Source organism: Ursus americanus, chromosome 4 (genome assembly GCF_024610735.1).
Source record: "Ursus americanus isolate L20-20 chromosome 4, mUrsAme1.1.p, whole genome shotgun sequence".
Taxonomy (NCBI): domain Eukaryota; kingdom Metazoa; phylum Chordata; class Mammalia; order Carnivora; family Ursidae; genus Ursus; species Ursus americanus.
The window spans coordinates 61,304,447-61,331,777 of record NC_142130.1 but is presented as its reverse complement, the minus strand read 5'-3'; the positions used below and the strand labels follow the sequence as shown (position 1 = coordinate 61,331,777).

General features: G+C 35.6%; 2 protein-coding genes and 1 long non-coding RNA gene across 5 annotated transcripts in view; 2 read left to right on the top strand and 1 right to left on the bottom strand.

The window, feature by feature from the left end:
• Nucleotides 1–6,304, top strand: part of ZNF654 (zinc finger protein 654) — an 84,373-nt gene extending 78,069 nt beyond the window's left edge. For 2 of the 3 annotated variants that reach the window (XM_045785405.2, XM_045785408.2), the window contains one exon: nt 246–3,177. In XM_045785405.2, coding sequence (XP_045641361.2) covers nt 246–2,723 — 2,478 coding nt within the window. In that variant the 3' untranslated portion in view covers nt 2,724–3,177. The other variant, XM_045785407.2, reaches the window with a different exon arrangement.
• The window catches only part of LOC148110262 (uncharacterized), a 63,013-nt gene extending 52,561 nt beyond the window's left edge, over nt 1–10,452 (bottom strand). Inside the window, exons 1-2 of the long non-coding RNA XR_015724234.1 lie at nt 10,084–10,452; nt 2,541–2,622 (exon numbers count right to left, since the gene is read on the bottom strand). This is a non-coding gene — a long non-coding RNA (uncharacterized LOC148110262). The remainder of the gene's footprint in view (nt 1–2,540; nt 2,623–10,083) is intronic.
• C4H3orf38 (chromosome 4 C3orf38 homolog) lies at nt 10,300–15,646 on the top strand. Its single transcript, XM_045785620.2, is given in 4 exon segments — nt 10,300–10,577; nt 13,133–13,371; nt 15,070–15,621; nt 15,623–15,646. Coding segments are annotated over 4 exon segments (942 nt in total). The 5' UTR covers nt 10,300–10,450.
• The last annotated feature ends 11,685 nt before the right edge of the window (nt 15,647–27,331 follow it).

The window sequence follows — 27,331 nt, the reverse complement described above, 5'->3', positions numbered from 1 at the left end:
AGAGAGAGAAAGAGAGCACAAGCAGGAGGAGAGCAGCAGGCAGGGGGAGAAACAGGCTCTCCCCGCTGAGCAAGGAGTCTGATGTGGGGCTCGATCCCAGCACCCTAAGAATATGACCTGAGGCAAAGGCAGATGCTTAACCGACTAAGCCACCCAGACATCCCAGAGAGTTGTATTTTAAAATGATAAAAGTATATTAGTTTTTTTTACAAAGGTATTTAGTAGTAATATTTTTCCTTTTCCAGGTTGAAGAAGATGGCCTACAAATTTGTGTTGAAATATGTGGTTGTGCTCTACAGCTAGATCTTCATGATGATCCCAAAACTAAATGTTTAATTTATAAAACAATTGCACATTTTTTGCCAAATGATTTGGAGATCCTCAGGATTTGTGCACTCTCAATATTTTTTCTTGAGCGCTCCTTGGAAGCTTATCATACTGTTGAAGAGCTTTACAAACGTCCAGATGAGGAATATAACGAAGGCACAAGCAGTGTTCAAAATCGTGTTCGTTTTGAATTACTTCCAATTTTGAAAAAGGGATTGTTTTTTGATCCCGAATTCTGGAACTTCGTAATGATTAAGAAAAACTGTGTAGCATTATTGAGTGATAAATCAGCAGTTAGATTTCTAAATGAAAGTACACTGGAAAATTCTATAGGTAATCTAAAAAAGGCAGTGGAACAGCGAGGTTTAGATGAAGGGCTGGACTCTCTTACAGACCAGAGCACTGGAGAGCTTGATCCTGATGATGTATCTAGAGTGCAACCTAAGGGTCACATTAATACAAAGAAAAATCTTATGGCTCTTAATGTTTCCAAAGTAGATCACAACGTCCCAAGGCACCGGTGTATGTTATGTAACAAGGAATTTCTAGGTGGTCACATCGTAAGGCATGCCCAGGCTCATCAGAAAAAGGGTAGTTTTTCATGTGTAATATGTGGTAGGAAATTTAGAAACAGAGGACTTATGCAGAAGCATTTAAAGAATCATGTTAAGAAAATACAAAGACAGCAAATTGCTGCAGCTCAACAGGAGGATCAGGAAATCCCTGCTTTGGAAGAAATAAATTGTTCTGATACTTTCATTTCATTTGAAAATGGAAATTCTGGTAATAAAGATTTGGCAATAGAGACAATTACTGCTTCCAGTGATGAAAACAAAGAAGTCATCCCTGCACATGTGGCTGAATTCATTGAAATTCCTGTAAGTGTATCGGAAGATGTTATCGAAAACATGATTGAAAATGGAAGTCCTGATACTTCTTTAAATAATGTCTCAGAGCCTTTGCCTGTATGTGAGGATGACTATGAGGAGGAAGAGGATGAAGAAGGTGATTACGAAGACGATGATTATGACCTGAATCAAGAAACTTCAGTACTTCATAAAATCAATGGAACTGTGTGCCATCCAAAAGACATATATGCCACAGATCAAGAAGGAAACTTTAAGTGTCCTGCTCTTGGTTGTGTCAGAATATTTAAGAGAATTGGATTTCTAAATAAACACGCTAGGACTGTACATCCAACTGACTTAAACGTGCGGCAAACAGTCATGAAGTGGAGCAAAGGAAAATGCAAATTCTGTCAACGGCAATTTGAAGATTCCCAACATTTTATAGATCACCTTAATAGACACAGCTATCCAAATGTGTACTTTTGTTTGCATTTTAATTGCAATGAGTCGTTTAAGTTGCCCTTCCAGCTTGCTCAGCACACAAAAAGTCACAGGATATTTCAAGCTCAGTGTAGTTTTCCAGAATGCCACGAGCTTTTTGAAGATCTTCCTCTGCTATATGAACATGAGGCTCAGCACTATTTAAGTAAAACACCAGAATCATCTGCACAACCAAGTGAAACAATTCTTTGGGATGTTCTTACGGACTCAAATCCTAATCATCAGGAAAAAGACTCATCTAGTAATGAGAAACAAACTATTAGTCTGCCAGTTTCTACTAGCAAATCAAGGAAAGATTCCACAGAACCAAAGACATGTACAGAAAGTATGGAAAAGAAAACAGATGGTTTAGTTCAGAATGGAAATGAACATTCTGATGACACTGTTTCTGATATAAGCTTGACAGACCAAAAGATGCCTGACATAGAGCCAAATTCTGAAAATAATTGTAGTGTTAGTGATTTAGTCAATGGACACAGTGGAACAGAGCAGACACCGTTAGTTTCGTCAGATCCTGCTTTGAAAGTTGATACAAATAGAATCAGGACAGAAAACGGTTCTGTTTTACCCAGTGTTGTACCACAAGAACATAATACCCTGCCAGTATCTCAGGCACCTTCCAAACCAAATCTGACGAGTGAACATACTTCATATGGCTTAATTTTAACAAAGCCATATGTCAGACCACTGCCTCCCAGTTACCTTGATGAACGGTACCTTAGTATGCCAAAACGCAGAAAATTTCTGACTGACAGAGTAGATGCCTGTTCTGATCAAGATAACGTTTGTAAAAAATCCATGAAAAGATTAAGATGTGGCAAATGCCTGACCACCTACTGTAATGCAGAAGCACTTGAGGCTCACCTTGCACAAAAGAAATGTCAGACACTCTTTGGATTTGATTCAGATGATGAAAGTAAGTCTTCTATCTTCTCAATAGGTGTATCTGTAGAAATAGAAAATGCCATAGATCTTTATGAGGTTAAGAAAGTTAACATTTGTATAGCACAGATAATAAAGCACCACCCCATACATTATTTCTTTTAATCCATATAGACGCTATTAGGTGATGTTACTACTCCTGTTTTATAGATCAAACTGATATTTCACAAGTTAAGTAATTTGCATAGGTATAGCCTATGAACTTGTGGAAGTCAGAACTTGGACACGGTTTTTCATACTCTTTGATCATACTCATTCACTGTGTCTGAGGCATTTCTTCATCCCAAATTTCATGTAATAAAAGGTTTAAAAACAAAGTAATTGTGATGGACATGTTTTTCATTTGCATCCCAGAATACAAACCAAGTGAAGTTGAGCTGCTTTTACAGAAACAGAAGTGAAAAAGAACCAGAAAATAATTGAAAGACAAAATTGAGCAAAAGAAGATCTTGCCTTTCTACTAATATCAATATTTTTTGAATGAGTAAGAGTATAAACAGGAATCTGACTTAGAATTCCAGTTGAACTATAAAATTTGAATTAACAGACATGTTCTGTTTTACAGGTGCCTGATAAAAATGTTTCAGAAAGATCTGTCGATCAAGCAGTAGTGTGAAAAAAGCACTGCAAGAAATTGCATCATCAGTTTGCTATTTTCCTGATGGCCTTAATTTTCAAGCGGTCTTGGATTACTAAAGATAAAGACAAAGCACATTTTCTAGAATGAACTCAGAGAGGAGATGTGCTGGTTTAGACTCCAAAAGGGTTATTACAGAACTCCCAAAGTACCAGTTATCCAGAAAACCACATTTTTTAAAAAGCTGATGACTATGAATGCAGCATGTTCAGTTTCACCTATGTGAGAAACATGTTCAGGCAACTAGTCAGAAAGAAAAACCAGCTATGGCCTTACAGAAAGGGAAAAGTTAATCCATTATAAAAAAGGGGGGGGGTTGGTTTACAATAAACAACTTAAAGTATTCTACAAATGAGATTTGTTTTCTTGTCATGCATAATCAGATTATGTCCTCCCTTCTCTTCAAACATGGTTTAAAGAACTATTGGTATTTGGTTTATTATAATTTAGAAACTGATACATGAAAATAAAACTTGATTTATCACCATGCTATCCATAAAAGATTGTAACTTGTTTCCAAGATGATTGATTAGACAGGACAGAGTTCAATGAATGTTATGCCAGCACTGAAAATTAAAAAACAAAAGGAAACAAAACAACACTTTGCTAATAAGCTCTTAATAGAACCTTCCACTTTCCATTTTTGTAATACCAATGGTATTTAAAGGCAGCAGTGTCAAATAGAAGTAGTACCATCAGTAACTTTGGGGAGAGATGGGAGGAATCTAAGACCATAAAGGCTATATAATTGAAGGAAAACACTGAATTGCAAATAACTCAATGTGAATAATGGTATAAGCACACTGGGATATTTCTATTTGTATATAGAGTAGTGTTAGGACATTGCTTGATGATTCATAGTAAGGTCCTTTTAGACATTAATGTGAGTTATCTAAGTACAGTCCTATAAAAATAACTGGCTGTAAAAAAATATGTCAGCTAAAATCAGGTCAAGAATTCATTGGTTTTATTCAGTTAGGAGAGTTAATTCTAAAATAAGCCATACTACTCACGCTTTCTTATTTATTAGTGACGAATTTGGTCTGAATAGTAATTTTTATATATAAAAGGAAATATTTACACAAAAATTTGCACAGCAGGAACACAGTTAAGATATATTGATGCTTTTATTTTCCTTGATGACCAGTAATTTTCCTAAGGAAGATTTTAACTTACTAGGCAAATGAATTGTTAAAACCCAAAATGTTTTTTAAAATACCCTCTCAGATATGTTCCACTTGTACATTCTCTAAAAGAGGAAGCTTAAAGACCTTCTTTTACCTGTTAGTGTGTTAATCTATAGCAGGGATAAAATGAACAAAAATGCAAAGGCAAATTCTTAAAAAATGGAGCTACTAATGTACCATTGTCAACCAAATATTCCAGTTATTCCAACTGATACATTTTTGTTCAAAGCAGATAATCCTACTGGATTCTACGATTACAAAATTTTGGATATTAAGCTTCTTGAATGCAGTCACTACGGAAGGGAACATTTCTTCCAAGGTAGCATCCAGACCTTATTAAATCAGGATTTCTAAGTCATGAAAGATCTCCAAAAAAAAAAATTGCCCAATTTTATTAGTTTATTTATTCATTCACTACTATGCAATTGATAGTCACGAGTCCATTTCCATCAGATTAAGGTTTTTGTTTTATTTGTGTAGCCTACATTAGGCTGTGGAATTTACATTTAAATAACATAAGTAAACACAACTCAGTCAGCTTTTTAAATCCATTAGGGTCAACTCAAAAAACAAACAAAAAAACCATTTTCTGTACATCCTGATACTGAAAATATAATACTTGAGTTCTTTTCAGTTCAGTATAAAATACATCATGTAATGAAGAGTGTTTGGAAACTAGTTCATTTGGACAATGAAGTTTTTTTGAAATATAATTTCTGCTTTGTACATTTTCCAGAAGTTTAAAATTACAGCTTAACATTTTATCACATTTTTTAACTTTTTATTTTTATAAGTTGTATCTCTTGACAAATCCATGTCTGCAAATTATTTTCATTCATTCTGCAGTTCATACCAAGATGTTTTAAACATAATCCACTTGTTAATTTTGTCTTTAATTTGAGGTTTTATTTCTACTTTTGTGTTGCTAGGGGAAAACTGTTTCTGAAACACTTAGATCAAATCGGTTTATATATAATTAAATCAAGGTATGTTTTATAAAAATTTATTTGGCCATGCTGTTCTAAACCTCTATATACTTCTCAAATAATTGCTATTGAAAGTATGTGTACATTTCATTATTTATGTCTTATAAAACATAAGCTGACATCACTTTGCTTTTGTGGGGTGCAGAAACTTCCAACAGTTCTAATTTGGGAGTCAGAAGAAAAGGAAGCTTTCTTATTCCTCAGATTCTTCTCTTTTACTTTCTATTCCTTCTATTTTGAGGATGTGCTTATCTTACATGGACCAACTTTCATTTTTTTTAATAAAAATTTCATCAAAATATTAACTATAAACTTTCTGCTGTTTCAGTAAGGTCAAGAAAATAGCAAATCTGAATTTTTGCTGCTCAGATATTACAGAAAAGAGGGATCTCCGTGGACAAGGACACTGGTACTTTGGGCTTTAGCCATATTCATTTTTTTAAACCACCGATTATATAATGAGTAGATAACTTATAACATTGAACTTGTGATTCTTTTCAAATCACACTTGAAGGTTCAGCCGTACTCCTTTCATGTTTGGTTTAAACTGTTGTATGGATGAAAAACCTAAAAGGGATGATAGTGTTTATCTTTTAATTTATTTGGTACTGTAAAACACCTTTTCAGAATGCCTAAATGCTGCATATGCATTTTGGAATTGTTAATATGTGAAAGATATTACAGATTCAGCAAGAAAGGAAATTTGTGCTTCCTTGTTGAACATTAAATTATTTTACTTTGCATTTTATAAGAGTACAAATTAAAACTGAGCCATTGAACTGCAATAATTCAACAATAGCGTCTCATTTCAAGAAATTTTTTGTACTGTACATAGACTTGTTCAATAAAACATTGTCCTTGTTGGTAATGAAGTGTTCAGTTTTATGTAGCACACTGCTTCAAAAGGAATTAGGCTTAAGGTATGTAGTTAATAATTTCTATTATGTCTCTTAAGAGAATGAATTATTTCAGTTAATATTACCATATTCAGATTATTAATTTTTTAAAACATTTTAAAATAGAAAAATCTAGTTTACATAAAACATTTAGACATTATTTTAACTAACGTCCACATTACAGGAATTACAACTTGACAGAATACTGGTATTAAAGTTATTTTGGGTACCCTCTGCAAACTTAGTAGGTACACAAATACCAGAAGTCTCTAAATGAAAGACAGTGGATGGATTTATCTCTGTTGGTAAATTTTCAAAGATGAAGAGCATCTGGTGGAACTCAAAATAAAAACAAACACTGGGAAGTCATTTTGAAATAAGGTGTAAATATTGATGAAGATGACTTCCTATAAAGCATTTCAGTGGGAAAACATGTAAACCAATTAATCTGTAGCTAAAAGTGAGGTCCTTGGGCATGAGGGCTCCTACTTTTTTGGTTGACAAAGGAAAACCCCCTACACCTTTTGCTATAATTTGCAACTAGAAAAAAAAGAGGGCTGAAGTAGAAAAAGACCCTGTTTGATGCGATGATAGCAATGCAAATGAAAGGACGGTGCTATGTGCAGTGATTTGCACATACTGCAAACATGCTTTGAAAAATACTGAGAAAGTTAACTGAAGCATTCTAGAGCTGAGATCTGGAATTCTCAGTCTATACTTTTGGTCAGATGATTTTAAACTATTAAATGTATTGAGGTATTTAGATAAAGGTATTAGAGTTATCTAGACTTTTCATTTTTCTTTTCTGAGACTTGAGGAATTCTGGAAATCAATAAAATATTACTAAGTATGCTTCCAAGATAAACAAATGAGGTTGCTTTTCAGAGCTTAATATGAATTCCATACTGGTTTCAAGAATCAACTAATAAAAGGGTCAGAAGTTTTGGCTATATATGAAGATGTGAAATGGAGCAGCAATCCAATATTACATGGAGTTAAAACTAAAAGTGGGAGAGAGGTTCATGCCTTATTTATGAGTGCTACACACTGGAGAAGAAATGTCTCTTGTTTTACTAAATTACTATGTATAGCTAATTTATATATGTGACCCCTAATTGTTAAAACAACTCAAAGACAGATATGATGAACACTGCGTTTTAGAAACCAAGGCTCAAAAACATTAAATAACTTGACTGAAGTCACACAGGAGAGGTGGGATTGAAAAATCAGATGTGTCCTCCTAAAACCATAATGCCATGCAGTTTTCATTCTGCCATGCAGGTTTCCCTGCAAATACAGAGCATGAGTGGCTCTAATATATCCAAACAGAGATTCAGACTTGCCGGGCGATCAGTGATTTCAGAGACAAAGGATGAAATCTGGTAGGAGTAGGTGACTGATGTTTCATTTTCTTCTATTAGCAGTGATTCTTACAGTGTGGTCCCTGGAGCAGCAAAATTGACATCACGTAAGAACTTAGAAATGCTAAATTTTGGGGGGTGCCTGGGTGGCTCAGTCAGTTAAGCGTCTGTGTCTGCCTCAGGTCATGATCCTAAGGTCCTGGGACAGAGCCCCGTGTTCTTAGGCTCCCTGCTCAGAGGAGTCTGCTTCTCCCTCTCCCTCTGCCCTTCCCTGCCACTCCTGCTCTCGCTCTTGCTTGCTCTGTCTCTCAAGTAAATAAATAAAAGCAAGAGGCAAGTTTAAGGAACAAACAGCATGGGGCCCAGTCAAATAGCACTGTGACTAGTCTGGAGTAAGAGACTGAGAAAATAACAAATGAAGACAGGTAAAAGAGACAAAGTCGTCACGATGGCCTTCAGGGCTCTAGATCTGCAATATCCAATACGGTAGCCACTGGCCACATATGGCTATTAAAATTTAACTAAAATTCAAATAAAACTTAAAATTTGGTTCCTTGGTCGTACTAGCCACATTACAGCTGCTCAACAGCTACATGTGGCTGATGGTTACTGTACTGAACAACACAGATACGGAACATTTTCATGATCTCAAAGTACTTTTGGACAGGTGGTTCTGTATCAGTGGTTCTAAATTGGGGGTGATTTTGTCCCCCAGGGACATTTGGCAAATTGGGAGATATTTTTGGTAGCCACAACTTGGAGGAGGTGCTACTGGCATCTAGGGGGTAGAGGCAAGGGATGCTGTTAAACATCCTACAATGCATAGAGCAGCCCCCAAACAAGCCCCCAAACAAACCCTGCCCAAAATGTTAATAGTGCCTCGACTGAGAAACCCTGCTCTAGATCAATCCTGACTGCAGCTCTAACCTCACTGCCTCCTCCTTGAACAGGCTGCTCTGGCCTCCTTCCTACATGCCAAGCACTCTGCTTCTTCCTTGGAACCTCCACTGTTATTTCTTGCTACAACACTCTTCTGTGCTTCGCTCACTCTCCTCAGGTCTTTCTTTCAATATTACTTAGAGAAGTCTTTCTTGACAGTCTGTATAAAATAGCAACATCCACTCCATCCCTCTCCTTTTATTTTTCTCCATAGCATTTCCTGGCACAGTATATAGTTTCTCATATGTTTGTCTATTTCATCTCACTAGACTGAAAACTCCAAAGAAATTGTATTTGTTCCCAACACAACAATGTCTGGCAAATAGGTGCTCAATAAATACTCCCCCTCCCTTTGTAAATGAAGGAATGAATGAAAGAAAAGTTTGGGTATGCCTTCTATATAGTCCCACACCAGCATGGTGAGCACTTGCCAGCTCTTTACTTGCAGCACTCTCAAAACATCCTTGAAGGAGGGTCTGTGTCATTTCTCTGAATCTTCAATACCTAGCATAGGAGGCACTCATGAATACTTAATGAAAAATGAAGGATATTTATCTGTTGAATAAATGATACCCCAAATAACATCCACTGGCAAAGTAGTATAACCATGCTTTGAATGCCTACGCTACATTTACAGTTTATTTTATAACTGGTATTTAGCTGTGATAATTTTTAAAACGTTAAATTTGCTCACCTGCATCTGCAGACATGTATATTTCAGCTACAAAATGGCAATACCCTAATTAAATGTTAACAAATCTAAAATATGCCTAAAATGTGGAAGAGGCTAAAAGGCAAGTGACAATGTGTTTAAGTCTGATTCCTCATCGTACTCGGTCGAGCAGAGCATGACATTCCCATTGGTGAATACGAGTTGCTGCCACACGAACAGTAGCAGCTAACATGCACTGACTTCTTTCTGGGTGCCAGGCACTGTCCTTCACCCCGCCCCCGCAACCCTATGAGGTACTTAACTTTACTAGGTCCATTTCGAGATAGGAAACTGAGGGACAAAAACGCTAAAAAGCATGTCCACGGTCACAGTTAGCGACTGGGGGAGTAAAGCCCTGGTGATCTGGCTTCCAGAGTCCCCAACCCTAAATTGCTCGCGATGCAGCATCGTCTAAAACCAAGCCGGCGAGGACCGGGATGCAAGCTTAACAGCCGATCCCAAATTGTTAGAGACGAAAGCAAGAAGGTATGGCATAGGATAGGTGACTTTTTTTTTTTTAACTTTTCATAGTCTAATGCTGATTAAATCAGAATTATTTTAACACTGTACTACGTAATTTAAAAATATCAAACTACAGGTGCACCCAACTCAGAACTGGCCGCAGACGACGTTCAAGCGCTCCCGGGGGTCAGGCCCACGGGCGGGGAGCAGACGCCTCCATTGGCCGGCCCCGCGGCATCACGGGAGCTTGCTGTGCGCAGGGACCGCCACCCGCTTTCCACGCACCTGCACCTGCGCAGCCCTCCCAGGCGCATTTTTGGAGGCTGGACTCCTGAGACTTCAGGGCTTCGCTTTCCGGAACCAGGTCCTTTATGAAGATCGCTGTTCTCGGTGCAAACGCGGTTACGTCCCTAAAGTGAGATCCGTCGGATTCCCCTCCGTCCTGTCCAGCCCGGAACGACAAGTCGGGGCACCGTATTTCCTGATTGACCTTGTTGGCAATCACTTCCGCCCAGGGGTTTGGAATACCCGAGGCCCTTTGGCGGCGAACAACAGACAAGGCACTTCCGGTGTATGTTGTCAAGGCGGCGGCCTGGTGGGCCTGAAGGGACGACGTTACTGTCGTCCTCTCCCCCCCCTTTTGGGGGTCGAGATGTCGGGGCTCAGCTATCCAGAGATGGAGGGCTGTCGTAACCTGCTCGGCCTACTAGACAACGATGATATCATGGCCCTGTGCGACACCATCACCAACCGCCTGGTGCAGCCTGAGGACCGCCAAGGTAACTGTTGACTTTTCTCCCCAAGAGCGGACGCCCCTCGCAAAGCCTCACTCGGGCCCCAGGTTGCCAGAACGTAGGAGCATAGGAAGTGCAAGACCTCGCCCCGCAACGGGGCCCGACGGTACTGGGAACTCTGGAGAGCCCTGGCCGCCGCCGCTCCGCACCCTGGGAGCCACCGCGCACCCTCAGGCAGCCCTGAAGCGCCAGATCCCCGGGGGAGGTAGTGGCACTGGAAAGCTGGATGTATGGGCAAATGCTTAGTTTTTCGAGAATTTAGAGTACGTGAATAGTCTTTACAGAATTTCCGGGGAGCCGGGGTGTTTCTCATTTTCAGTTTCGGCTGAGCTGAGGAGCCAGCTGCTGCTCAGGTTTTTTTCTTCTGGCTTCGGAGAGGGTATCATAAACACTTTCAGCCTTGTAGGTAAAACAACTACTGTAATAAGAAAGTAGGTAGTTTGAATCCATGTCTCTTTTCGGATCTAATTTTTTTCTGAGATGATTTTTGTGTAGTAGGAATACATTACTTTCAGAGCCAAATAAACATTTCGGTAGAGTAGATTTAAAGGGTTATTAATATTCAGCCTGATTGTAGCTGCTCCGTATAAAAATGTAATCAAGAAGCCTATGTGTTTATTTCACTTGGCATATCATCTGGACAGTCTTACTTTAAATTTGCCGAATTTTACTTTAAAATGTGAAAACTCCAGATTCCTGTGTTATCATGACTTAAATAACTACAAACGCATAATCTGTTATTTCTCTGCTTTTAAATTGGATTTACATTTTTGCCACTTAAGAAAATCGTTCATTTGAAACTTCAAACTTTAATGTTTCTTCAAACATTAAAGAAAAAATTCCTAAGAATTTAGAATTTAAATAGTTTTAGACTGAATATAGTTCTTAAGCATTTATATATTTCACATGCTAATCACCACCTAACAGTCCTTGTGAGTGTAAGTTTAAAATTGTAATAGATAAAAATGTTGGATTTAATTGGTGGTGGGTCTAAAAGCAAATAAAAAGAAACTTCCCTACACAGAAATGTTAAATGATTTGGAGAGATACTTCTCAGAGAGAAAGAAAATAAGTAATAAGCATATGAAAAGATAACCTCTTTGTTTATTTATTATGAAAAGATAATCTCTTTAAAAAGCAATGAAATGGAAACCAAAACACACAGTGGTTTTCCTATCTACCAGGTGGGCAAAAAACTAAACGTGGTGATCATGCAAAGCAGCTCTGTAATGTCAATAATTTGACAATTATTGAAGGAGTGTAGATTAGAACTTTGGAAAACAAGTTTGACATCATCTCCTAAATGGAATTATTTGCTTACTTCTGGGCTCATATTCTGGACCTGCGCTTTTCAAACTTGAATGTGCCTGTGAATCAGTCCCTCAGGGATCTTCTGAAAACGTAGATTCTGATTCAGTAGTTTTGGTGTGAGCCCAGAAATTCAGCATTTCTAACAAGCTCCCATGTGATCCTCATGCTGCTTGCCCTTCTGTGCACTGGGAGACATTTATGAAAATGTTCAAAGTGATGGTGTTTATAATTGGACACACCCAGTAAAAATCTAAACAGAAGGATAGATACTTTGTGATGTAGTCATTTAATTTACTGTGGTACAGTTAAATGAATTAACAGTGAAAAAATTATCTAGAGCTACATATATCCACAGATTAATGTCAGAAACATTAAGTGAAAAGCTGAGTATGAAAGACACTATATATATGTATATGGACTGGATTTATAGAGTGTTTAAAAAAACCAAACTGTATTGTTTAGGAGTTCATTGTTACACTGTACAACTATAAACAAAAGCAAGGGAATGATAAACAACGTTTAGGATAGCAGCTACCTCTAAGGTGGGTGAGTAGGGAGGGAATAGTATTAAGTAGGGAGGGTTAAAATGAGGACCTCAAAGATACTAGTAATATCTTATGTCTTAAGCTATGTGGTGTGTACACAGGAGTTCATTTCTTTACTATTCTGTATTCTTCATGTTAAAAAAATAATCTTTGATATGTTGTTTAATATAACATTTTTTAAACTAAAAAAGTACAATTCTTAGTTCTGCCACTTCTTAGAAGCATAATTGTTGATACCTCATACATCCTTATATTTCATTGTCTATAAAGTAAGGAGTTTAAAAGTCCTTGCACATCTAAAATACTGTAATTTTACCTTTGTTAGGGATTATAAATGAATTTAGGTCCATTGTCCTTCTTAGAAAAAAATTTTTTCTCTGGCTCAAATTTTTTTCTTAAAACGTGTCATTCTTTAAAAGAAAATGCAAAACTTTTACTGTCTTATGAGAAGTGAAAGAAAGAGGTAAGTAAGTTTAGGTAGGGAAGTTTAAAACATAAAGAAAAATTTTTTTAAACCCAAAATCTGACAACCCACTTCCTGGTTTTTAAAAATTACCATCTCATGCAAAAGGAGTAATGCCATGACAAGAATTTATAAATGTTATTTGATAGGGTTTCTGCTGACCCTGGACAGATTTACAAGTGACTTATGATTTTCTACTAATCTTTATAATTTCCTTCTAGATGCTATTCGTGCAATATTAATGTACAGTCAAAGTGTAGAAGAACTTTTGAGGCGTAAGAAAGTCCACCGAGAAGTCATATTTAAGTACTTGGCAACACAGGGGGTTATTGTACCTCCAGCTACTGAAAAGCACAATCTTATTCAGCATGCAAAGGATTACTGGAAAAAGCAGTTACATCTGAAACTGAAGGAAACACCAGAGCCAGTTAAGACAGAGGACGTTAGACTATTTCAACAGGTAAAATAGATCTTATAGTAACACCCTAAATCATAGTTCTGTCTAAACTCTTTAGATAATTCTAGATCTGTGGAAACACGGCTAATAATATTTTGGCTTTTATAATTTAGCTTTACTCCATATCCTTTGCATCCTAAGGGAAGACCAGTAAAGCACCTAAAAGAAAGAAAATATCTTTGACGTTTAATAATGTAAATAAAATGCTGTATTGATTTGTGAGGAAAAGACTGTTTTTATCACTTTATCAAACGAGTACTATTGGATTTGTAAAGAGAGTGGATAGACTGCAGGATCAATTTAATGTTAATTTAGCTTCTAGTTCTCTGTAATATTCTTGTCCACTTAAAAAGAATGCTGTTGTAAGCCCTGTCTCATTTTGAAGACTTTCTTGGTATTAAATTGGTGTTAAATTGTAAAAATTCCATGAGAGAAACTTTAATAATTTTTACATTAGATTTTTTTTTTTAAGCTAGAAAAAATCCTCTTGTAATAATTTCCTCCAGCTGACATTGTCTGTTCCTATTTCTTTGTAGCCACTGGACATTTTAGATATTGTGTGAATATTTAAATGTTGATTTATGAACTTTAGGTAATTTGCAAATTTTATTTTTTTATTTTTTAAGTAAAGCACAGAAAGACACCCCCCTTTCCAAATCAAACATATAGCTTAATAAATGTCCATAAGGCAAAAACATTTGTAATGACCACGCTGGTTAGGAAACAGAAATTTGCCACCCACTCCAGAAGCCCCTTCCATGAATTTGCATATTTTAAACTACATACTTTGAATTAGTGAGGTTTTTCAGTGAGAGGCATTTGCTTTCACATTGGGAAACGCTCTTCTAAGAACTTTTTTAATGTGCTAAAGAGAATGTTGACTCTGAAATCACACAGATGTGGTTTCAAACAGGGTCTGCCGTATGCTAGGTGTGAACTTGAGCAAGTCACTTGACTTTACTGAGCCCTGTTTACTTTCACAGGCATAATAATGATAGTATCTATGTCATTAGCTTGTGAAAATAGAAGGAAATAGTCCATAAGTGCCAAACACAGAGCCAAACACATTCAATCATGGGTGCTCTGTCAATAAAAGATTTCTTACCATCAAAATGAGGTTCTGTACTCTGCAATAGTCACATCTGTTCACATAGATGAATAAAATAGAAGCTTATCAGGTATATTTTTGTAATAACATTTCCCTTTGTAAAAAAGAAAAATAACAGTATAAAATTAATGCCAATCATAAGTAATGTATTTCAGTCGTATTAGAACTCTGTTTAAAGATAGTAAAAAATGCTTATTTGTTGCCAACTTTATTTTAGTATAGTTTATATGCAACAAAGTGTATCCATTTAAAGCATATAGTATGAAGGTTTTGACAGACATTGTGAAACCACTGCCACAATCGAGAAATACTTACATAAATCACTGTTGACTGTTCATGCTGATAATTTTAAGAGACTTTGTTAAACCTTAATTTCTTTGCTGAATTTTCCGATGTTTAAGCTGGGAAATTCTAAAATGATTTTTCCCCTTTTTGGAAAAACAGTTTGCTTGATGGGTTCAGTGAGTTAACTTGTAGTTCATTTAGCTTCTTCTGTACTCAGTATATGAAAACTTAGCTCTCAACAGACTAGATAGAAAAAAGATATGAGAACTGATATTGGTTATATTTTATATTTTATTTATCTTAATCAGCAGGAAAAAGAAGATAAAAAAGCTGAAAAAGTTGATTTTCGTCGATTAGGAGAAGAATTCTGTCACTGGTTCTTTGAACTTCTTAATTCTCAGAATCCTTTTCTGGGACCACCTCAAGATGAGTGGGGGCCACAGCACTTCTGGCACGATGTCAAGCTTAGGTTTTATTACAACACCTCTGAACAAAATGTGATAGACTACTATGGAGCAGAAATTGTGAGCCTTCGTCTGCTGTCACTAGTGAAAGAAGAGTATCTTTTTCTCAGTCCCAACCTAGATTCCCATGGACTGAAATGTGCCTCTTCTCCCCATGGTCTGGTTATGGTTGGAGTTGCTGGGACTGTCCACCGAGGGAACACTTGTTTGGGCATTTTTGAACAAATTTTTGGACTCATACGCTGCCCTTTTGTGGAAAATACGTGGAAAATCAAATTTATCAACCTGAGAATTATTGGAGAGGGTTCTCTTGCCCCTGGAACATTAACAAAACCAGCTATTACATTTGAACCTAGTGATCTAGAGGCCTTTTATAATGTAATTACTTTATGTGGTACCAACGAAGTACAACTTAATGTAAGGCAGGCATTGGATAGTGGAACTGGAGACCAAGCTTTATGCAGTGGAGATGAGTCATTGTTGAACAAAAGAGAACTGAGTTTACCCAACCCTCTAAAGCACTGAACATTGTATGTCAGTCTGAAAAACCTTCTATACAGAAACTCTTCCAAATGTCACATCAGTAATGTCTAAGTGATTTCAGGTGCGAGGATTGACATATTTTAGTTGAAATATCTTTCTTGACAATAGACTAACATATTATTGAATACTTGCCTCTTTCTACCTGAGTTGCAGCAAATGTTCTGAGAGCTAATGCAGTTCATCAAATAAATCCCACCTTAGATGGTATAACTAATGGTGTGCCTTAGAAACCAGGTAATATTTTCATTTTACTTAGTGAATATTCTGCTAATATCTGTACTTTTCACGTGGGAAAGGTTTAATGTAAACTCAAAGTAAACACTTTAGAAAACTTGAGTGACAGTCTCACGCAAAAAGTCCAATAATTTAGCAGGTGGAGAAAAATTTACTTTGCCTTTTTAAAATTTGAGGATTTTCAAAGTTCGTCCAAGCTAAATATCTTAAAATTTGTAACATTTTCTGAACTCTTTTGGGCAGTGATAAGTGCTATTCTCAAAACAGACCTTATTCTTATCTAAGGCTTCAGCTAACAGTTTTATAGAACATTTATTATAATACCATATAAAGGAAACATACTGTTGAAATTTTTTAAAAGGTGTGCCCAGTTCTAATTTAAATGAATTACTATTTTCCTCTTGATCGATCTTGGTGACCAAAAAAAACCCCACCACACACACACACGCAAATTTATAAGGTGGGCATATCTATATACATATATATAGATATACTCCCACATCATAAATTAAAATTATTAGTATTTTTCACCTCTGAATTGTTCTAGTAGGTTTGAATTACAAGGATAAGTTGCCAGATTAATTACATAGTTGCTTTAGGGTTTAAATTCTTCATCACTTGGCAACTACTTGATCTTGGATTTAGTTAGTAATTTTAATTTACAAAAATGCCATATGGAAAAAATTCAGCTGGGAATTGTGATGATATGTTGTACATGTTAATTTTTTACCTTTAACTCTTCTCGTGAACATTTAGAATAACAAGAATTTTGAAAGCAGGAGGAAAAAATTCACCTTTTTTGTTTTTTTAATGCCATGCCTTTTATGAGGAGTACAAATTGATACATCCTAAAATAAGAACTTAATAAGGGAGGGAAATTCCTACTGTCTGCTATAAGAATAGTATATTGTTTAGATTTAAAGCCAGGTTATCATTTTCTTCTTTCAGTATAGAGTATCATTATAACATATACTCAATAAATATCCTAAGTAAAGGATAAAATTAAAAACTATTCCCATCTGTTTTCTTTGTGGTATTGATAATGAGTAATGTAGAAGTATTACTACAGATGCTCAGGGTGAGCAGAAGTTGCTTCTAGCTACCTTCAGTATTGACTTTTTGAATTCGAGTTTGCTCAGTCAAGTCAGGCTACAATCTTTGCATGTTCTTTTAATCAATGTTAGAAATTTGAAATCTTCCTGATAGGCTCTCTCGAGAATTGGAACTATGTTTTATTTTCTGTGAATCCCCACAGTTGGGCAACACAGTAGGACCTAATGTTTAACTGAAGGGGTGAAAAAATGAGCAGAAGAAGTTTACATACTGTATAAAAGACTTTTCTGCATCTAGGTTTTCTTTGGTTCTTATCGGTGATGGGTTGTTTCTTTTTTTTTTTTTTTATCATTTCATCTGTTTGAATTTCATATGTGGATACACAGAAACTTTTAGGCTCCAAGCTAACAGATATAACCTTCTTTAAAATTTTACTAAATTTAAAAAGCCCAGGGGTCAGAATGGGATAAAGTGAAAGGCTGCAACCATTATAGGGAGGGGTAGGATTTTCTATTCAGAGAAAGAAGATCTGGAGGAATTGAAATTTATTCATGAAGTTTAAAGCTTGGTCAGGTCTTTGAGAATGTCCAGAAGCACCCTGCAGATTGAACTCTGCTTTTGCTACCATCCCTTTGTTTTGTATATGTTAGAGAATGGCAGAGACCCCAGCTTTAGATGTCTTTTGCTTCATTTCACCCTCAGCTGGTATTTTGAAAGTTGTTGGAGTCAAGTAGTAAAGAATACAACCCTACACATAATTCATAGTGATTGAATGGTCAAACCAGAGGGGCAGTTGGGCTTTATTTACTGTAGACTGATCTGTGATAGCCTAATAATAGGGCATACACGAAGTATCTGTTCTTGTTAAAATAAAATAAAAAAATTTAAGAGTTACATTGGGATGTTTTATTAGTATCTAGAATGCCAAAAACACATTTCATGAGTCTTATTAACTAAAATACCAAATAATAGGAAAAAAGCCATCTCTGTTTCATGAAATTAACTTGCAAACGGCCAACATAGGAAAACTTCATTCCTGTGTTCTCAGGTAATATTCTTAAGCTAAAGGAAGGCTAGTTACCCAGTGCCAGTAAGAAATTGTAATTGCACCAGAAAAGGATTTAAAGAATAGTGGTTTAATTTAAAAAATCAGCAATTTTGTGTTTTGACAAAATGGCTCCCATGGCTAAGTAGATGATAAACATGAACAAAAACCATCCTCTAATGTTTTTATTAGTATCTACATTCACAAATTTAGATGCCCTTTTCTTCACTGGTTCTTAATTTGGGCTGTGGGGAGTGATCATGGATCCTTTGAAAAATGAGAGCTATGTTCTTTTCCCCATGAAAAAAATGTGTTTGCATATAGTGTTACAGTATTTGCATTATTTCAGTGAGTTTATGGACTTCCCTAAAGCACATCTGTGACTCATAAGGATTCTTATACTTCATGTTAAAATCTGGCCATAATAGTTATATTTCCCCCAAACTACTCTTTGATACTAAAATTATTTTTAGGAAATTTTGTGCCCTTGCTTGAGTCCCTAAACTAGAGGACTTAATCTTCCTTATGAATGAAAGGATAATCTCTAGGAAATCTGTTAGTTTATGATAGTAACTGTTTGTGGATTTTGTTTTTCAAAAGACATCAGATACTAAGACAAAACCTACTGAAATACTGTTAAAGTGAAACAAAAATATTCAGAATTCATTTTATTTTGGCAAGATAAATTTAATGAACACTGAGAGAAAAATCTGAAAAGAAAAAGTATTAAAAAAAATTCTCAGCATGCGTGGGTGGCTCAGTCGGTTAAGCATCTGCCTTCTGCTCAGGTCAGGATCCCAGGATCCCAGAATCCGCGCGCCCCCTGCACACACACACACACACACACACACACATCCTGCCCTCTCCCTTGTTCTCTCAGATAAATAAGTAAAATCTTTAAAAAAAAAATTCTCTTGATCTTTACAAAAACTTTATCCTAAGATGTTTATTTAGTAATGATTGTACACTGCTAATTTCAATGAAGGATTTTTAACATAGGATCATATACATGCCATACATCTGAAGGGCATGTATATGTGATCTCACACCATTCCCTCTCACCTCCCCTCACCCCCACCCAGTTTATAACGATTGTGTATACTCAAGTTTGAATGCAGATAGCACAACTGCAAGTGCTGGGAAGTAAGACTATGGATCTGGGTTCTCTTCAAGTTTATTTGGCATATTTTTATGGAGCATCTACAATTTAAGTCACTGAATCAAGCACAAGGTAAAATAATACATCAGTAGGTTACTTACCTACCTAAATTTCCTCTGTTAAGTTTCAGTTTCCTCGTTTAGATGTCTTAAGATGAGAACTACTTTAGGCCCTTTTTTTTTAGGATGTGGTTATATCTTTTTGTATGGGTCAGGAAAAAAGAACAAATGAAATTTTAGATAGCTGTGTGGCCCTAGCTATGCCACACTGATCATATCAATCAGAATATAAGATATTTTGACAGACCACTTTATTTAGAGTTGGAAGGAAAATATTTTCGAAATGTATTAGACCACACTAAATCTTTTTAGCCTTTTTTTTTTTTCTGGTTTGAACCTTTCCAGTAGTCCTTCAGTAAAACATTAATATTAAAATGGAGTATTATTTACTGTGAGATAGAATGTACCCCCAGATATTAAACCATAAACTCCAGAAATGTGTTAGTCATGAAATGTTAATAGAATTACTGGCCTAGAATTTGGTACCTCCTAATTTCTATTCCTAGTACTGCCCAGTATTTCCCTTCATAGTCATTTAGTGAGGGTTCTTTGGTTAGCAGTTTTCATCTTCAGTTTTTAGATACCCTAAATCTCAAGTATGAAATTAGTTACTTTTGAATTGATGAATTTAAGAATTGAAAGAATCCCCTGCTGCACACTGCCAGCTGTGTTACTTATCTGACATTTTCTGAACAAAAAAATCAGTAACTACTTAGGAAAGCCTTTTCTCTTGAAGCATTTAGTTTCACAAATTTGTATTAATCTTTTCATCTTTTAAAATACTGATGGTTAGTATTACATTTAATTGTTCTCAAATTGTTACAGGTAAGTTACTACTCCCTCTCTAAATAGATGGTAAATTACTAGAACTGGTGATTCTTTTCTAAAAGAATTTTTTTTAAATTGTAGTATAATTAGCATACAGTGTTACGTTAGTTTCGGATGTACAATATAATGATTCGACAATTCTATACATTACTTGGTGCTCATCACGATAAGTGTACTCTTAATCCCGTTCACCTATTTCACCCATCCAGTGTTTGATGAATCCTTTTGACTGTCTTCAGTATGAATGTCATTTGCTGGCTCTGATTTCCAAAGCAAAGATGGCTTTAATCTCTATTGTTTATCTAAATACAGAGTAGGAGTGTTAGTGCATGCGGTATCCTCTTGTAATTATACTTCTTAAGTTGCTTGGTGATTTGAAATCACTTGAAAAGATATAGAATGCTCTTGTATGATATTGTAATTGAAGTAATTGGGATATGTAAAAATATATGTAAAAATTTACATGAAATTTCTTGAACTCAGTGTCTCATCACAATCACTAGTCCTGTTCCCTTCCTGTTGTACTTTCAGCCTCAGAAATAGTCTTTCCCACATTTAATTTCTTGCCATGTCTAGATGCAACATATCTACAGTATTGCTTTCTGTTTCAGCTGCTGCTATAATTAGAATTTCTTTACCTAAACATTGACTTAATTTATTTCTTTGCTTTAATATTTTTAATATATTTATAACATTAAAATTTCTTTAAAGTATAGCTTTCATCATATCTTCCATGCTCAGAACTTTCAGTGGTATTGCAGTACCTCCAAAATAAAGTCCAGATTTTATAATTTGGTTTTCATCACCATCTAGGTTTGATTTCACTCATTTTCATGCATTGTTTGGTCCAGCCAACATCTGCTGTTAAGTAGTCTTAGTATTTGTCCTGTGCTTACTTAGCCCTCTGCTTTTACTGGCAAGTATAGATAGTCCCTGACTTAGAGTGGTTCGACTTAGGATTTTTCAACTTTACAAAGGCGTGAAATTGAAATGCATTCGGTAAAAACCATACTTGTTGTTGTTGTTGTTGTTGTTGTTGTTGTTTTATCTCTCTACACCCCATGTGGGGCTGGAACTCACGACCCCAAGATCAGGAGTCACGTGCTCCGGCTGAGCCAGCCAGGCACCCCAGTAAAAGCCATACTTTGAATTTTGGTCTTTTCCCAGGCTAGTGAAAGGGGGGACAATACTCTCTTGGTGCTGGGCAGCAGCAGGTTGTCCCATGTCCCAGTCAGCCATGCAGTCACAAGGGTAAACAAGGATGAACAACCAGTATACTTACTACAATCATTTGGTATCCATATAGTCATTCTGTTTTTCACTTTCCTTACAGTATTCAGTAAGTTACATGAGATATCAACACCTTATTTATTATAAAATAGGTTTTGTATTAGATGATTTGCCTACTGTAAGCTAATATAAGTGTTCTGAACACATTTAAGGTAGGCTAGGCAAAGATAAGGTTTCAATAGGTCCTAACCTAGTAAGTGCATTTTCAACCTAATGATATTTTCAACTTCTGTTGGTTTTATTGGGATGTAATCCCATCATAAGTCAAGGTAGGTCTGTATACAAAATAGTGAAATTTAATATTTTTGTTGTTGCAGACAGTCTGGTAATATACTATAGAATTAAAAGGGCTATGATTGAAATGGTTTAAAAACTGGAAATTTCTTCAAGTCAAGCATTTTTTCTCTGGAGGTGTTTTGTATATATCATCTGTCTAAAATTTTCCCTAGATTTTTGCATGGCTGCTTAATTTTTATCTTTTAGGATTTGTCTTAAATGTTTTCTCCTCTGTAAGTGGACCTCGTTGTTAATATTTATCAGAGCACCTGTTTATTTCAGTCCTAGCACTTTAAATATTAATTTACTAACTTGTTAATCTCCCCCACTAGATTTTAAACTGAGAGCAGAGACTAGCTGTTTGGCTTACATTTTTTTCCATTGCTTTGCACAGAGGCTAGGTATTCAAATCAATATTTATTAAAGATATAAGTGAGGGAACAAATGATACTTTTTTCAGAGGCTTTTATATTCTTAGCCCTTTACCTGTCTGCTAAAGACAATGCCTAGCATATGTATTAGGTGCTCAATAAATATTAGTTTAATGAGTAAAGCTGAAGTTATCTTCCTGAATAATGATATATGAGCTCTAATACAATCAACAATAATCTGGTAGATAGAATTATTAAAGTTTTATTATGCTTTTGTAAAAGACAAACTGAGGCCCCAAAAGTTAAGTAATGTGCTGAAGTTCACACGATTTTGTTGTGGGGATTTTTTTCCTGGTTTTTTTTTGTTTTTGTTTTGGGGGAGGAGGATGATTTAATTTTTAAACTACAAAGCCTGTTTTTTTTCTTGCACTTTATTTCTAGTCTGACTACTGCTACTACCTTATTTTGAAAGAATTTAAACTCTAATTCTCCTTTTCTTCACATGTAAAAATAAACAATTAGATGATTTCTAAACTATTTTGAAGTTACATGGTTTTGTGAGTGTGTGCTTTCTTAGCAACTCAAGAATGTTTTAAAGGAATTTGTAGTTCATTGAAGTTGAATTATTTTGCTTCCTCATAAATTATGCTAATTGAAAAACACTCTTTATTCTTCTTTTTTTCTAACAAATGTACATTTATAAATATATGTGTATAGTGTGTGTATTTCTATTTACAGAGGGAAAAACAAGAGGATAAAAATATTACACGTCATTTCTAGAAAAAACTGTGAAGCCTTTAAAATAGTTTCCTATTTTCTAATCACTAGAGTTGCTGAAGTTGTTTGAACTGTTGTGTAAAACTTTTTTGCTTTGTTACATATATTCAAAATATATTTTCATGTTTTAGTTGAAAAGTGCAGAGTGGTTGACAGAAGGCCAAATTATAGACTGCTAGTAACCTGTGGTAAAAATTTAGATGTTAATAAAATAAGTACTGGATGGATGATTCCTTCAAAGAGACGGCATAATAAGAGTTAACATACGTTTAAGAGTGACATTGGAGACGAGTGGCAGATTGAGAATAGGATTTTTCAGTAAGAAGCATGGCCCTGGGTGGGTGTTGCTCATAAGGTCATTAAAAGTTATTCTGCGAAGTTTAATGGAAAATACTTAGCAAAGACCAAAGGTTTTACTCTACTGACTGCACTGACTGAAGTAGATTAGTTTTACAGTAGAACGAGTTTACAGAAACAAGATAGCAATAGAAAAGCATGTCAGGGGCTTTAATGCTGAAACTAGTAGTAGAACAGTCATAAAATTGAACTCATAGGAGCGAAGAGAATTGCAGAATAAGCCATAATTTTGATTCTAAAAACAACCTTAAGCTAGAGCAAGAGTTTAGGACTCAGAAAAAAGTAGATTTTAAATAATGTGTCAGTATTTTCTTTTAAACAGTCTTCTCTCAATTTGGTAACCCCTTATCAAGCACTTACTATGTACCAGGTACCTTAATAGAAGACACTTGGTACTTAAAATATTTGCTCTAGTTTCTTAATGCTTTTCTCACTTTGTTTAACTTGCATCAAGTAACATTTACTGTTTAATAAAAGTTTATTTTATTAGAAAGTGCTTTTCGCTGATCTCCCATTGATGCCCTACTTACTACTTTAACCATTGCCATCTTTTGGTCCTTAACTTTGAATTGTAGGTAAAGCCCTAACCTTTGGATTAGAACAATGCCCCAAAAGGATGGTGATCTTTGGTAACTAGTTTGGCAGTTTCAGAGGGGGAAAAAATGCACTGAAACATTTTTTTTTCCATATCATATATTTTGGAAATTTTATGCACATAATTCACATATTTAGCAAGTTTTATAGGTAAATTAAAATCTCAGTTTTTGATAGTGTTACATTCTTAGTGTATAATCATTAGATGCATATATAATAACACAGACTATGTTGGTCAGTTTATCACAGCCAACATGAAGTCAACAGTGTTTTTTTTTTTAACAGTGTTTATTTTCACTAATGTACTTCCCCGTGAATTTTAATGCTTGTTAAATTTGCATTTTGTGGTTGATACTCTTATCTCTGATTCCCAAAATGACTCATTGAAAAGTGATGAAAATAGTAACAAATACTGTAATGTCATAATGTGAATGCAGAATTAGAATCTGTGCTGTGCAAGAGATTCTGTGAGAGTGATGTTTTTAAATTTTCAGCTGAACTATATATAAAAAAGGACAATTATAAATATCTGAAATTTGGCCTGCAGTCCATTCACCCCTGGTTAATAGTACATGGGCCAAATATTTGCATCACCATCAAAAGTCACATTTTTTTGAAGTGCATTGGTTTCTCTGGTAAATGAATTTGGGTGATTTTATTTTTCCTGAACAGTGTAAAATAACATCCCAGTTTAAAATTTGTCATTCAAGATGAAGAGTTCAGAAATACAGAAGTATTATTCAGAGTTGCATTTCTTAAAATGAAAACGAGTTTTTGTCCCAGACACCTGGCATACACAGCCCACTCAGTGATTGGTGGCAGAAAGCCAGCTTACCTTAGATTGTCACCAGAGTTCCTCCTTAATAGGGTCCTGTCTTAGACCTGTCACTTGTACACCAAACCATATTTTAACATCTCTTAATGATTATATCCATTTTTCTGATTTTTTTCTGCATCATGTCATTGGATATAATCCTCCGAAATAATGCACTTGGTTTACTGCTAGCCTCTGACAACCGTAAAATAGTCGTCCACTGTGGGTCTGAACTTGGAGTCTCAGTTCAAATATCAAACAAATCTAACAGGAAGTAATTTTTAAAAAGGCATTGTTGCTGAGTAGCTGGTAAAAACAGTCTCAACATTAATAAATATAATCAGATTACAGAACAAGCTATTGGAAAAATTCTGCCGAAAGGAAGATCGCATAATTCAGTGACAACATGGAAGAGCAACTGCCATCATGTGTTTAGAGGATATTGTATTTTGCAGACAGAACCGCTGATGTGCAGTGTCTGATTCATTTGGCATGTATGTGTATTTCATGTAAGAGTGAGAAGTCCCTAGCAACTTCTTGTCCTATTCATCCCTGAAAACTCATCAATATAGAAAACAAGACTGCACTGGGCAATAAGCTTTGGTGGGGACTAGACAGGACGTAGTACGATTTTTAATGATGGAACGTACACTAGCTATTTGGGCAGCAATGAAGGTGTTAAATGAATAAGAGGGTTATAAAAAAGCCAATCAACTCTTTCCTTAAGAGAGCAGTTATCAACAATAAACCATCAATATGTTGATTCAGTGTTGAAAGAAGTAGAAAATACAGTCAAATTTTAACGCTTGAGTCTATCCTGTTCATAATGCTGTATGAAAAACTGAACAGGAAGTTGCAAAACTTTTTTCTTTCAATTCTTCCTGTGTGAAGGAAAGGTATTCACATGAGGTTTTGAGTTAAAAGCAGAAGTTAAAAACAGTTCTTTGAGACATCGTTAATGTCAGGAAAGGGCATTTCTTTGATTTTAGGTGCCTTGCTTAAGTGGCATATAAGTCTACCCACTGTCTTGAGAAGACACCCCTCCAGATTCATAATGTGAATTGTAATGGCAAGGAGATCAGATTATGTTAAGATTACACATCTTTTGCAAATGGCTCAGTTCTGAAGAGCTTCGTGCCCACCCCCACCACAATCTTATTTTCTTGGTTTACTGCAGAAACATGTTTTGGGACATATCTAAAACCACGTCCAAATACTGCAACATAACATGAAAGAATACTTTCCTGAATTGAATGCAAAGGACAGATGGGAAACCGCTTTAACACCATCTGCGGGTAGGTTTTTCTTTTGGTGACTCTAGGTGAGAAGATTATTGTGATAGTATAAGACTAAAAAAGAATTTTATATGTGGATCAGTAAGAAAAACGAGTTTTTTAAATCACACACCTATTTTTGGAATACTAGCATAGTGACAAGCTTCCTCTTTCTATACAACCATAGGAATGTAGAACAGAATTGTGGGATAAGACTGCTAGGATATATATCATGGTTACGGAGTGTACCAATGTAGTGTACACATTGTACACCAAAAGTTTGTGCTGATCTGACTTTGCTGTTTTTTGTTTTTAAGCAGTAATCACCTTTTCACCCAAGCAATTTAACTGAAGTCATCACCTTGATTTTTTTTTTTTAGCAGCCATTCAATGCCTTATTTTCTGTCCTTTCCTAATCCTGGTATTCTGGCAATTTGTTAGAGATCATTCCACTATCTCCTTTTACTCTTCACCCAAATAAGGCTTAGGTTGGAAACATTTTCGGTACCGGAGTGAAAAAACTTGGAACTATTTTCTTTTGTTCACATTACATTTTCCAAAAAGACATGTCATTTATCAGTAGACGGTCTTTCAGAAGCATGTAGAGCACGGATATGTTTTTGCACAATATATTGGAGGGAGGCGAGATTTTCATCAAATGATTTTTATATTCTTTGTTATTTCTAGCCAAAATAAAGCTTTTATTGATTATCATAATTATTAAATGGGTAAATATGTCATTTCTACACTTAAATTCAGATGACTTGCTGTGATGTCTTCATTTTATAGGTTAGTCTTTGTAAAGCTGGAACTGTTGAAGTTCTTGGATTTGCACATTAGGGAAAGTCCCAACATTTGTACACAAGTGCCTCTAAAATACCTCTGGTCCCAGTTGCTTAACTTTACATAGTTTAACTTTAACCTGTAATAAATGTACCATGCCGATAAAGAAGTTCTCAAGATATATAAAATATAGTCAGTACTATAAATATATACCGCTCTTTCTTAAAAATACCACTCTTGAGGGGCACCTGGGTGGCACAGCGGTTAAGCGTCTGCCTTCGGCCCAGGGAGTGATCCCGGTGTTATGGGATCGAGCCCCATGTCAGGCTCCTCTGCTATGAGCCTGCTTCTTCCTCTCCCACTCCCCCTGCTTGTGTTCCCTCTCTCGCTGGCTGTCTCTATCTCTGTCGAATGAATAAATAAAATCTTAAAAAAAGAAAATACCACTCTTGAATAACTAAGCAATAGCTAATTCTTTCAAGACTAAGTGAATTTGCATTACCAAACTTGTAAAGCCTGCCTAGAACTATGTAGATGAATGAACAGGTACCTTTTTTGCGTACATTTCATTTTCTAAGGTAAATTTGTTTTCATGGATAAACTTTTTTTTATTCACAAACTGTATTTTCCAAGGATTTTAATAAAATGT